Below are 13,614 nucleotides of genomic sequence, written 5' to 3' on the forward strand. Positions count from 1 at the left end.
CACCTTTTCCTTCCCTTCTAAGCAGGGTTTGTATTCCTTGGCCGCAGCTCCAAGGCAGAAGTTTGGCAGAACAATGATAGAGAAACCCATTATTTGTTGAGAGTCTTCTTATTTATTTATTTATTTATTTATTTTTGGATTTATATCCTGCCTTTTTCCTACAAAGGGCTCAAGGCAGCTTACATCATTCTCCTCCTCCATCTTATCCCCACAACAACAACCCTGTGAGGTAGGTTGGGCTGAGAGTCTGTGACTGGCCCAAAGTCACCCAGTTGGCTCCATGGCTGAGCGGGGACTAGAACCCGGATCCTCTGAGTCCCAGTCTCATGCTCTTAACCACTGCACCACATGCAGCTTTCCCCTCTGCTTGGGGAAGGGCAATTGAGAGCTGCTTTCTTATTGATTTCTATTCCCTTCTTCTTCATCCACAACCGTCATGCCGCAGTGCCTCCCTGTACTGACCTCATCTGGTTTGCCTGACTTCCGTGCACCTTCAGCTAGCAGGACCAGGCCATATGAGTGCAATCAATGCAATATCTTTTAAAGAGCCAAGTGCAGCTCTAATTCCCATACAAATTATTTTGCTTTGCTTCCCCTGCTTCCATAAGGCAAGTCTTACTTGTGCCCTACTTATCATTTCTTCAACACAGGAATGTTGTGTTGCAAGACCACCTTATAAAACTGTGAAGTACAAACAGAAGCACCTGTCTGTTCTGCCTCTGATGCAGTGACAACCAAAAGAAAGCGAGGGAGCTCGAGGCACTTCTAGCTTTGCCTGCATAGCAGCGCTTAAGTGCTGGCTGGCCAGAACATAAAACCCAGCTCATTAATTACACAGAAAACCTCAAATGGAACACACAGAGAGGTGAGCCTTATCACTTAACACATAAAAAGTTTTGCACATCTATATCCCGAAGTTTAACGTGTTGAAAGATGATTTTTTAGTGTCAAGTAAAAACTACTTATATGGATTTGGTTTCCCTTTGCTTTTAAGTTTCTAAGATTTGTACAAAATGACTCCCCCATATATATAAGCTGGAGAAAGTTGCTTTCTCTAGTTTAGGATGCTAATTACACACACATACACACAATGTTTCAAATGATATTTATTTATTTTATTAAATGATAAACTACAGAAAATAAAGATTTCCATTGTGCCATTCAACAACAAATTTGTAGAGGGGTTGCTGTGCTGGTCTGCCACAATATAACTAACGGAGAAGGTTGCTGATTCACGACTTGCCCTAGCATCAGTTTTCATGCACCACAGACCACTTCATGAGGAAAAAATTTGTTAAAGTCCCACAGCCCCCTGCCGGATTACATGCAGGATTAAAGCATAAAGATCAGCAGCTAGGAAGCCTGTCCGTCGGGCAAAAATCCCGCGGGCTCGATCCCCAGCTGCTCCTGGCCTCGATCCGCCGGCAGAAAAAGGTGCTCGGTGCCGCTGCGCCACCTAGCGGAGCGCGAGCCCCGGCACTTCCCGGGCACGTCCCCCTCTGGTCGTCCCGCTCGCAGCTGCAGCGGCTGCCAAGAGGCAAACCCACCCCCAGCAGCAGCAAAAGGCAGGCAAAGTGAGCCAGCGAGTGGAGACTCCCTGCGCCCGGGGCGTGCGTGTGAAGGCGAGGGGCGCGCGAGGGAAGCGGCGGGCGCCGTCGACGCCTCCCGCGCGGAACGAGGGCTCGCTCTCGCTCTCGCTCTCTCTCGCTCGCTCCTCACGCCGCACTCAGCCCTCCTGCCCCGCGGGACACATGGCGGGCAAGGCCGACATGGCCCGGGGTGGAAGGACGCGCGACGGCTGCTCCGCTGCCGCGCTCTGGTTCTTCTGCGGAGCGGCGTGCCTGGGCTGCCTGCCGCCCGTGCGCTCCGCGCAGCCCCACGAAGGCAGCCTCTACATGTGGATTGACGCGCATCAAGCCCGCGTGCTGATCGGTAAGGGAGGCGGCGCTCTCGAGCCGGGCTCGGTATGGGCGGAGGGGCACCCCGGGGAGGGCCTGGGGCCAGGGGCCAGGGCCCCGGAGCCCGGGGGGGGGCCGAGGGAGCAAAGCCCACTTTTATTCCTGCGATCGTGACGGGGCTTGAGTGTGTGAGCTTGAAATGCACAAGTGGGCGCGCTCAGAGTGTTATGATCATTATTCATGTTTCAATCAGGGTTGCCCAAATTCTCACGTAGAAGGAAGGCTGAAGCAGTTCTAAAGCGTGGAACGGGCGTGGGGATGGGGAGATATGCCAGTCCTGCACTTCACAACTGAAGTAAAGCACAAGGCTGTTTCACGCTCCCCTCGCCAAAGATCACCACGACCGGGGTCTGCAGGTACCCTAGCTGAGCCAGTGCGTGCTGCTGCCTGCAACCAGCAAGCTTGCTTAGCGGAAAGACTGGGCTGGAGCTGGTACAGTTCTCCTCTTCCCCATCGCTGCCTGCTCTTCTCCTCACTGGCAGATTCACTCAGGATAGATACTTGGTTCGACTTTGGACACTAAGATTGGATCTTTCTTCTGAATAAACATGGGCAGAATCACTTTCTATACCACACTTCAGAGGCAGTCTGTAAGCAAGAGTCCAGCTATGCTGCTGGAGTACACCTGGTTTGCTTAAACAGTGCAGAATTACACTGTTTTATTTATTTATTTAAAGTTTTTATATGCCATCCAATACTAAAATCTCTAATCACAGGATGCAGAAAGACTGGCCACCAACCTGAATGGCTTTTACAGGGTGATTGGGCCAATTTGTGGAGGCTCGTGATGCCTGATGGCTATTTATTACCTCCTGCATTGGAGGCAGTATCCTGGAGAACATGAATGAAAGGATGCTGTGCTGCTTGGGGGATCCCCATAAGCCTCTGGTTGGATCTGTAGGAACTTTGGTCTGATGAAGCACTGTTCCTTGTGTCCAGAGTGCCAAACAAATTCACAGGGGCAATCCCTTTTATGGTTACATGGAAATAAGGGGAGTGCAAGAATTAACTAGGGAATAAGGGCACCCTCAGTGAAATCTCCAAGCCTCCCGTCAAGATTGCCCCCAAGTTTAACCATAATTTGCAGGGAAAAAGCCCCAAAAGAAAAGCTGAGAATAGAAAGGCGAGGGTGGCCAGGGACCCTCTCCTCACTAATTATTGCACTGAACACATTGGAACTTTCCCCCATTTATGACTGCTTAGGATGGCAGCCCCAAACCTGAACGGCATTCATCTCACATGGAATACGGACTTGTAGAAGCATATTAACTTCCTTGTGCTGAATTCTTTAAATACTTAAATGTGCCTTGGAAAAAGGAAGAGGAGGGGGGAGGAAGAAAGATCAAATGCACCACATTTTCTACACAGAAGGCTGTTATGTGCAGTACAGGAAGAAACATGAAAACACCAGGTAGATCATGGGTGATGATTACATGGGTGTGCCTCTCTTCCTGTGCCAAAAGGAGACCCAGTCCTTTTTTTTTTTTTTTTTTGGCAGGCGATGCCACATGTGAACATTATTATGGGTCATGATCACTCTTCCACTGGTCTGTTATTACACAGACCCCCCTGTGCAGTGCAGCATGGCTTCCCCATATGTGTACATGCAACGGACAATTGTGCATGCACAGTTGTCCCAAGTGACAATCCATACGTGGTTTGCACAGTTTTCCTTCCACAGGAGCACTTTCACATTGGAAGCTTGAGCAGCCCTTGGTGGAAGGCTGCATGCATGCCTTCCTGTTGAAACTCTTGGGGGCAAATGTTTGCTTTTCATCCCACATTAGGATTTAATCTCCCACCTGTTTTGAGTTAATTGGTTTTGTTTAACAGGCTTTGAAGAGGATATACTGATTGTTTCAGAGGGGAAAATGGCCCCATTCACTCATGATTTCAGAAAAGCCCAGCAAAGAATGCCAGCCATCCCAGTCAATATTCACTCTATGAATTTCACCTGGCAAGCAACCGGAAGGGTAGGTACAGATTGCAAAAAACTGATGCAACTTCGGAGTGGGGAAGGAGTGAAGGGGCTGGCAAAGAAGAGCGATATGTTTAACTGGAGCAAATATTTAGTTTATATAAAATATTCATAGAAAGAATCTCAGATGTATGCCAAGAAGTTGTTACAAAGTATTGCCTTGAATCATCTGTCATGAGAAATGCTCATAAATCAAATCTATGGCAGGAAAAGCATACAGTGTTCCTTCTCTCTCTTTCTCCCCCCACCCCCCATCTTTCCATGAAATTCTGTTCCAAAACCAGCAAATAGTTCTCAGTCTCTTTCAGAAGACACCAATGGGTCTGATTGGGTACCTTATAGGGTGTGATAGGGTACCATTTTGGGTCTCTTCATATGTTTTGGACTCCCATCAAACTTGGGGAACATGGCAGGAATTATGGAAATTGTAGCCCAAAATATCGGGAGGTCACCAAGTTGGATAAGGCTGTTATACAATATCGCAGCTTATTGCCTTTCGTTTGTACTGGAATGATGCTCCCAGAACCCCTCAGTCCAAGGGCACCGGCCTGGAAAAGCTGAGATAGATAGATAGCTGGAAGAATGATCTTGAACATTTTAGCCAAAAAGAGCTGACGGACCAAGAGTAATGAGTCTCACGAACTAGCTCACAAGGAAGACAGTAACTAACCTTACACTTTACATAACAAATACCCTCTCCTGGAAACAGTTCAACCTACAGGAGTATGCAAGGCAGGGCTGGCAGCAAGGCAATGGTGGTGTGAGAAGGAAGAGCCGTGGGTGCTCCCAGGATGATCAAGCACAAGACAGTCACCTGTTCTTTAAGCACTTGTATCTGGCACCAGTTGAAAGAGTACATAGATCTGGCACTGGTGTGAGTCCTGTGGACCAGCACGGCACCCATTTGCACTGTGATAAATTCTACTGGAGAATAAGCCCAAAGTGTCAGCATTGCAATAAGGTAGGTGCACAGAAGCTCAGGCCCAGTGACAGATCCAGCCTGCTTGGGCTTCACCCAGTGACCAAGCTCCTTTCCCAAACTTCTGATGATTTGGTAGTTTCCCAGGTGCTGTGTGGTTTCTCCCATTCAGAAGGTTGCATGTCCTCTTGGCTGAAAGAGCTTTGAACTAAAATATGCTGGGGATTGTGGTCCATCCCCATTGCCATCGCCCTGCCCTTCTCTAGAGCAGTGTTCCTGCCTCTCACCTGAGCTGATTTGGTTCTTTGGCTACAACTGGGCCTCCATCACCAAGCCTAATTTATTGAACTGTGGTGAAACCCTGCAGGTAGCCAAAGAGTAGGTCACATCCCAGCAGCCACCCCATAGAGGTGCTAACTACAGAAGTCTGGAGAACTCCCCTTGACTCTGGGCCCAGAGTGGGAGGACAGGCAGCCTTTTCCTTGTGATGCATCTTTCCTTTTCCTGTTCCTATTTTCTATTGGAGGAAGATCAGGAAGCACACAGAGTGACAGTTCGCAGCATGTAAGAAAAGGAATGTGTGTCAATACCCGGGAGATCCTATATAAAACCTGGTTATCTCCAATTACTTGTTCAAGAGTTAGGCGTGAATGGGCATTTGATTTTAGGCTTCTAAAAAACTATAAGGAATATACAAGAGATGCTCCATCTGTAGCAACATTGGTCAAATATGCATCACCACAGCCTCTGGCATTTGCAAGCCAGTCCTATGCGGGAGGTTTGAATTCAGGGAGAGGCACAGAGAATGGAGCCTGGAAGATGCTGGTGTTTACTTGAGCTGCCTTGGGACAACAAAGAAGGTAATTTTGGCTGTGACTGACTAAGGTTTATTCTAGCTTCCCTCTTGGTGCAAGAGGCAACTGGATTCCTCCTGTCCCATTACATTTATGCAAAGCTGCTGTAACACTTGAACAAGAACATGGTGGTGGGTTTTCAAACAACCATTCCAGATAACTGCTGAAAATTCTCCAGCCACCTTTGTGTAATACTTGGGTAGTTTTGACACCCACCCCTTTCCCTCTTTTTGAAACCACTCTTTCATTCCTGACCCTTGGGGCAAGTTACACTATTGCCCTCACTATTCCATGTTTCTTATGTTTCGATCCCCCCTCTGCCCCCTGCCACACACACCTTTACAAGGCAGCTTTTCAGGACTGTCAAAACATGACTGTTTGGGATAGCATGGAAGATACTGTTTGGGCATTACTGAAAAGCCAGCTCACTGAGCCTTCCTGTCACCTAACAGGAGAAATGTATATGTATATTTCTGATTCCCATACTTCAATGACAATATGGCATGTGAATAGGCTTATGGGCACAATTAAAAGAAAAGACAAGGTGGGGGATCCTCATATCAAAAGCAAAGCTGTGTACGTTTAATATTTAAATTCTGCTCTGCTGTGGTATTTTGCATCTTGGTGTTGTGGACATGCCACCAGAGATCAAAGAATCGTGCTGTAGAGTTCCCACTTCATTTAGCGAGGCAGGCATGTGCCAGCCATCTGTTGTAGTGCTGACAGAAAACAGCAGTAAATTTCTCAAACTTTTGCCAAAAAAACTTTATTGCTTAGCAGAGATGAGTTACAAGGTACCTTGTAAGCAACATCTGGATTGCATAGTCATTTACATGGCATATATGTAAACTACAGAATATCCTCTCTCTTCTTTCTTTGCAGCAACAGCACAAACTTTTGGCAGATAAAGTCTTCAGTGGGATATATTCTTTTCTATAAGCTCATTTCCAAAGCACAACAAAAGTGTTTTGACTGAAAACATTAAAACAGGCAATTGCTTCCCCTGCCCCGTTCTGGCAACACTGGGATTTCTGAACTAGCAGATTGGTGAAGATCAGCGGAATATCCTGGCTTAGCCCTAGTAGCTCTATCAGGACAACCAGGTTGTGATGCACCAGCCACCACAGGGACCCATGAATCCCTTGCAGGAGTCTGACCTCTGCTTATACAAGGCTCCCACTCACCCTTGCTATAGCTAGGTGCATACTAGTGAAGTTGAGCTCATTTGGGATGTTCACCTCCCACAGGCTGCAAAGATCCTAAGAGTCTCAATGAGAGGGAATGCCTTGCACTCTCCCAGTAGTGAACTCAGCCCAAGTGACCTCTTGTGCTGCTGTCATATTATGTGACATACAAGAGGGCACCTGCTTGGCCAACCGGGGTGACTCCAGAAGAATTAATTTGGTGGAATGAAGAGGTGGCAAACACTGTTATTTTTTAAGGAGCAAGGATTCAATCTATGTTATAGCAGACTGGGCATAAAAGTAGATCTCCAGATATTAAGGAATGAAACTAGATAATATGGAAACTTCCTAAGTTGGTGTCTTCCAGAAGTTTTGGACTACAACTCCCAACATTTCTGATCATTGGCCATGCTGTTAGAGCTATCTGGGAATTGAAGTCCAAAAATCTGGAGATCTACCTTCTTCCCATTCCTGCTGCATAGAATCTTAATATATGGGGACTGAATGCTGGAGGGGGGGGGGGTTGAATAAAGTAGCAGGAAATGTTTTGGGGGGCCACTTCCCTGCAGGCATCTCTTGACGTCATCCCTGATGCCAACACTACTGCTGTGTCTTATCTCAGTACCAGTACAAGGCCCATGTTAGAGGCCTAGTGCCAAGAAACTCCATGCTCTCTGCATTGCTAGCTTTGTCACCATAGCAACTCATAAAGTGGATCTAGATTAAATTACTCATAGATTTATAGAATAGTAAGAGTTAGAAGGGGCCAGAGGTCCATCAGGTCCCTGCTCAGTGCAGGGCTCCCAAGTTATACCATCCCTCTCAGATGACTTGCATCTTGGGTGTCTCTAGTAAGGAGAGCGCACAACCTCCATAGGCAATTGAGTCCATTGTCATACTGCTCGAACAGGAAGTTCTTCCTGTAGTTCAGCTGAAATGTGCCTTCCTGTAATTCAATGAGACGAATGAAACAGAATGGTTTGATTGCAGTGCTGCCAGACTTCAGTACCATTTGCCATTTGGCAAAATGGTGAGCCGCACGGTGATGGTAATGCTGCACAATCTGGGACAAGGTTCTTTGAAAGACCTGCCTGCCTACCTGCCTTGCTGCATTGAAAAATCCCCAGGAAAGGCCCTTCTTTCTGCACTGCCTTTTTCAGAGACAAGTTTGACGGGAATGTGAGCAGTTCTTGGTGACTGTTCCTAGCCTCTTGAACTCTCTGCTAAGGGAGGCCAGTCTAGCTTCATGTTTGAGGTTGTGCTGCCAGAAACAGATTTTATTTAGACAGGTTTTTAGCCTTTAAATTAACTTCAGATTTTCCAGAATAGGTTTTAGCTGGTGACCACTGTTTATCTCCTAATTTTTGATCATAGGTTTTTAATTTATTTGCTTTTATGCCTTGATTATTACTATTTGAACTATGTGTTATTCTCATTTACTCCCTTGAGCACTGCTTGTAGAGTAAATTTGGGGTATTCATTTGACTAAATTAAATAGATAATCTTCCAGGGAATATAAGCCATGTGCTCAGGTTAATTGTTCAGGTTTCTTTTTAACCCGACTGCATATTGTTTGTTGATAAATGTTCTAGTTTATAACATTTTAAATTGGATATGCAGGTATCATTGCTAATGATTATGATAGTGGAACAAAGATATGGAAGCAGAAGAAGGTTTCCCAGTTCCTGTGAGTAATCCAGTATTGACTGGATTGGCAGGCAGCAATTATCAAAAACTGAGCTTAACATGGTGTTTTGGTGTAGAAATTGATGTGATGCTAGTTATTATGAAGGACATCAAGAGCAAGAGTGAATCTGATCTCAAGATTTCTACATAGGCTGCTTCAACAGCCTTAAGTGAAGTTATCAATTTCTCCAGGGAGACTTTGTCACAACAGATGAGCACTGTATAAAGTAGCTGATGAATTTTAGTTACAGAGAAGTGCATTGTTTTGCCTAAAAGTTGCAAGCTTTCTATGGTGAAATATCAGTGTGTCAGGCCCAAGTTACAGCCAACTTGTTAATCAAGAACTGAAATGTTTCAGCTCTGCATGGAAAAACTTGCTACAATTTCTCCCTTTCTTATAGCTGGAGCTGGTGGTCTTCATCTAGTGAGATTCTTCTGCAGCTTTTGGCTGTGTGTTTGCCTGTTTTTCACTGGTCAAAAGCGAAAACTAAAGGGGTTTTTTTTTAGTCTTTCAGTGCATTGTTGTTCAAATGATAGTTTAACAGTAGCACCATCTCTGATATAGTTATTTAACATATAATTTTTTACTTTGCCATAGCAGTAGTTCATTTTATAGCATGTGGGAATCTATTAAGGAAAATGATGAGCAATAAAGTAACAAAAACTGAGAGTTAACACCAAACACATCACGCAACATGAATTAGAAACCACACAGCGTAGACTTCTTAAGGTCAATATTATAATATGCAGTCCAGTAAATTAATCCCAAACATATTTACTTGGAAGTAAGCCCCTATTGAATTAGCTGTTAAAATGTGCTAAGGAACACTGTCTTAGTTCTGTTAAAAGAATTCTGAAAACTCTGGGTTTATGAGAAATGTGTGTCTGGGGTGTTCATGTCACAACATTGGCTTTTTATTCATAAGAGTGTCTATTCCCCCCCAAAAGTGAATGCCAGAGCTGTTTGCATATGCAGATTAACTGAATTGTGTGTGGACCGTGCATTCATACATAGCTTGATGGAAACAGTTGGATGGAATAAAAAGTCCACTATGTGGCATCCCGATTCTGCATTCACAAAGTTAACTATCCTGTTTTACGTCTGTACTACTACAACCCAAGGAAGATGGGGATTCACAACTCTGACAAGTGTTTCAACCAGGATTGCAGTAATCTGATTTGTGGCATGGTCCACTGCATCATACAGAATGTTTCCATTAGAGTAGAAGATAAATTAAACCCACATTTCTAACATGCTGTTTGCTGGAAATGTCCACCCAAGTGATGATTCAGTCTGATCCCATGTTCCTGAGCAATGCCTTGGCCATAGGACACCAGTTCTAAGGGAGCGCTTGAATTTTTCCTTTGCACTCTGAGAGATTCCAGAGTGCGGTGTTGGGTCAATGTTTACTTTCAGCTCAAGGCTCCCATGTAAGATCCTGTAGGGCTGCTACTCAGAATTCTTACACACACATGTGAGGCCACAAAGGGAAACTTAGACTTCTGGGCCGCAGTGACTTTAGCATCTCGTTACATTCAGCTTATTTTCCTTTTCACCCTGCTGAATTTAATTAGTACACTTCTTTTATTTTCAAGAGCTTGGCAGAGAAAGAGATCTGGATGAAAGAGAACAAGCTGGAGCTTTACTTTGAAAATTTCAAGGCAATGTTTATTGATAGAGAAAGCTTGATATAAGTGGGCTGAAGTGGCTGCATTCATTCCCATAGACTGCACAGTATGCTTGACTTTTGCTTAACCAGCTAGCAGTCCAACACTTCTCTTGGATTTATCTTTTCATGTAGATCGTTTCAGAAAACTGGCAGGAACCATTTTGTCTTCTATTAAACAAAATGATATGATCTTTTTCTTCTAGTTATAGTTTGCCCTCACACCAGCTAGTGGCCTGTTGTTACGCTATCTGGGCTAAATGGATAGTTTGTTCTAGCAGGAAGTAATGACTACTGTAATTGAAAGCCATTCGGTACCCAGGGCAATGGCTGATGTTCTAAGCTGAGCAGGATAACCGTTCATCCTAGTAGCAGTGAACTAGTTCCTTGGCTCATCAGCAATTCAGTCCAGTGATATATTTTGTGTTGTGAATTCTGCAAGTCTGTATTGTGCTATGTGCTGTGGGTTGTTGGAACTTATTCTTCCCCATCTCTCTGTTCCTTCCCCAGGTTGGCTAAACCATCTCTGACATCAGAGCAGTCCAGTCACTTGCCAGCAATGTGACTGGCAAAGTAGAGGCAGAAATTTCAGAAGGGATAATGGAACGTTTATTGATGCTGAGTGTGTATTCCATTTTGAGCTTTATGGAAGACATATTTAGTTCCTAAGCAGGCATGTGCACATCTATTAGGCTTGACTCAGATTTAGGTATATGCAGCTGGCAAAAGATACAAGAAGCAGACTCAAAAAATCAGATAAAGGAAACTTCTGTGAGCAAAGCTGTACTCACAGAAGGCATCTCTGCTTTATTTGTGAGGATCTCCTTCCTCTCCATCCCATAACCTATTCCATTCCACAGGGTTCCCTGTAGCATTTTACAGAATAATGTACAGTTTAAGCTGGTATAAAGCAGTTTCCTCTTTCCCTTTCCTCTGAGAAGAAAGCTGTCAATAGTAATGCAAAGTAAGCAGAGCTTGGATTTAACAAGCCAAGTGTTTAGAAAAGAAATCACTTCCACCGGTATGTCCCTGCCTACCCTTTGCCCTTGTCCAAGGGGGCACTTCAGATGTTTTTGAGGCTAGCCAGCCTCAGGAAAACCTGCAATAGTGTAGCATTGCAACAGCCACTCTCCAGAATACTTTCCCAGCTCTCATCAGACAGGCCTCCATGTCTTCTTAAGGCCCATCTCCTCACACAGTGAAGTGTGCTCCAGCCAGCCATGATGTGTAAAACACGATCGAAAGTGTAGCTTTACTACTGACTAGCATTTCTTTTAGTTTTATTGTTTTATTTTGTTGTTTTTGTGCAGTTTTATTGTTACATTTTGTTGTTTGTGGTAATGAAACTGTGTGTTCACTGCATCGGCCACTCTGTGGGAAGCGGTATATACATTTTGGTAAGAAAATGACTTACTTTTGACTGCAGGTGGCGCAGTGGTTTAAACCGCTGTGCTGCTGGGCTGGTTGAAAGGTCGCCGGTTCGAATCTGCACAACGGGGTGAGTTCCCATTGCTCCGTCCCAGCTCCTGCCAACCTTGCAGTTCAAAAGCATGCAAATGCAAATAGATAAAAAGGTACCACTTCAGTGGGCAGGTAACAGCATGCCAGCCACACGACCACGGAGACTGCGGACAAACGCTGGCTCCCTCAGCTAGCAAACGGAGATGAGCAGCACCCCCTAGAGTCAGGCATGACTGGACTTAATGTCAAGGGGAAACCTTTACCTTTAACCTTTACCTAAGAAAATGAACAAACATTAAATCAAGTGTGGAATATAGCAGGTCATGGCAGGTATGTAGAGCAAGGGAAGGGACAAGGGGGGAATACAAGTACCCAAAACTGTAAAGGGCAGAACAGATAAGGAATACTTCAGCAGGCAAAGAAACAATACACATAAACATGCAAAATTTAGATGCTGTAATGCTATGTACAGCTATAAAGAATATTGTAAAGCTGTACACCAATGACTTGCCAAGCAAAATTTGGCCTGAAATAGGTAAGGAATATTAGACCTTCAGTTTTTAAAAAACCTATTGGGACTTTTTAAAGATCTTTGCATGGCTTGTTGGTTTTACTATGAATTTTACTTTGGGCTTATCCTGCTGTTTTAAACTTTGGGGTATTTTGATTATGATTTTTTATTTTTTGCATTCATGTTTTGTTCAGCAAACTGTCTGGGCTCCCTGGTGTGGCCCAAGCCCTGCTGATGTGCCCCAGACTTGCCACCATCTTCCACCCAGTGCTGTCCCTGGTCCTGACACTGCCTTGAACCTCGTTGCTGCACAATGAACTGATGGAATTTGCTGCCTTTGTTGGTAGCCATGCACTTAGATGGTTTTGAAGAAGGATTTGACAACTCTATGTAGGCCTCCTGGGGGGCTATTAGCCAGAATATATAAACCGTTGCCTTCATGACCTGCTCATGGCCATCTGGCTGCTACTACTTGAAGAATTCCGGTGTTGAATTAGCAGGGCTTTTCTTAGATGTGCCCGTCTGGTAAGTTCAACAAGCCAGAAACAGCCAAGATTGATGCTATTTCACTGCTTACTCTTTGGCCACTACTGCACTGTAGCTCCTTCTGTGGGCTTTGTTGGAAGGCATAGCTCTAGGATACCTTTTCCCAAGGCAGTCCCAGCTGGAGCTGTTGGACTATAAATCCCATTCCCATTGATCTTTTTGGCTGGGTTTATAGCAAAGAGGTCCTGCAGGGCTTCTCGGAAACGCTAGAGGTCTGATCTCAAATTGCACATCTCCTTTTTTAGAAATTGGCCCAATTAACAGAGGTGGCTTACATGGAACAGCACAGGCCCCAGCCCTGTTTGCCCTGACCTCTAAACATGGCCAAATTCCTCACTTCTGTCTACTGCCAGTACTGTCTACTCCTTCCACTAAAGACTGTTCTTTCTCTCTATTGTTAGCAGTATGGAAGGAGTCAGAGTCCATAATGTGTCCATGTGTGTGCACACAATTCACACACACATCTGTGTGTATACATGCACGTGCATCCCCCAGGGCCAATCACATAGGGCCAATAAGGTTGTGTACTCCTGGGACAGGGCCTGCAAAGTAGCCAGATATGCATATTGATAGGTTATCTGTGAGAGTCCTAACTTAAGGGGAGAGTGTCAGTGATGAAAGGTAAGGGCCAGAGAGCATGTTAATGAAATGACATGAGACTTTAAATCTGCCATACTCAACCTGACGCCTTCCAGCTGTGTTGGATTACAATTCCCACTGTACCCCCAGCCAGCCTGCTCAAAATTATAGTCCTGCACATCTGGGGACACCAGGTTGAGGAAGTCTGATGTAAATCCTTGGGAAGGTCCAAGGAACTAACATTAAGAGTTCAGCAACATAGTGCTATAAC

General features: G+C 45.0%; 1 protein-coding gene across 1 annotated transcript in view; it reads left to right on the forward strand.

Moving 5' to 3' along the window:
• Window positions 1-1,751: 1,751 nt before the first annotated feature.
• Window positions 1,752-13,614, forward strand: part of WIF1 (WNT inhibitory factor 1) — a 35,268-nt gene continuing 23,405 nt past the window's right edge. The window contains exons 1-2 of the mRNA XM_044423060.1: window positions 1,752-1,932; window positions 3,792-3,931. Coding sequence (XP_044278995.1) covers window positions 1,752-1,932; window positions 3,792-3,931 — 321 coding nt within the window. The remainder of the gene's footprint in view (window positions 1,933-3,791; window positions 3,932-13,614) is intronic.

Source organism: Varanus komodoensis, unplaced genomic scaffold, assembly GCF_004798865.1.
Source record: "Varanus komodoensis strain SLA01 unplaced genomic scaffold, ASM479886v1 scaffold13_1, whole genome shotgun sequence".
In the NCBI taxonomy this organism is placed as follows: Eukaryota; Metazoa; Chordata; class Lepidosauria; order Squamata; family Varanidae; genus Varanus; species Varanus komodoensis.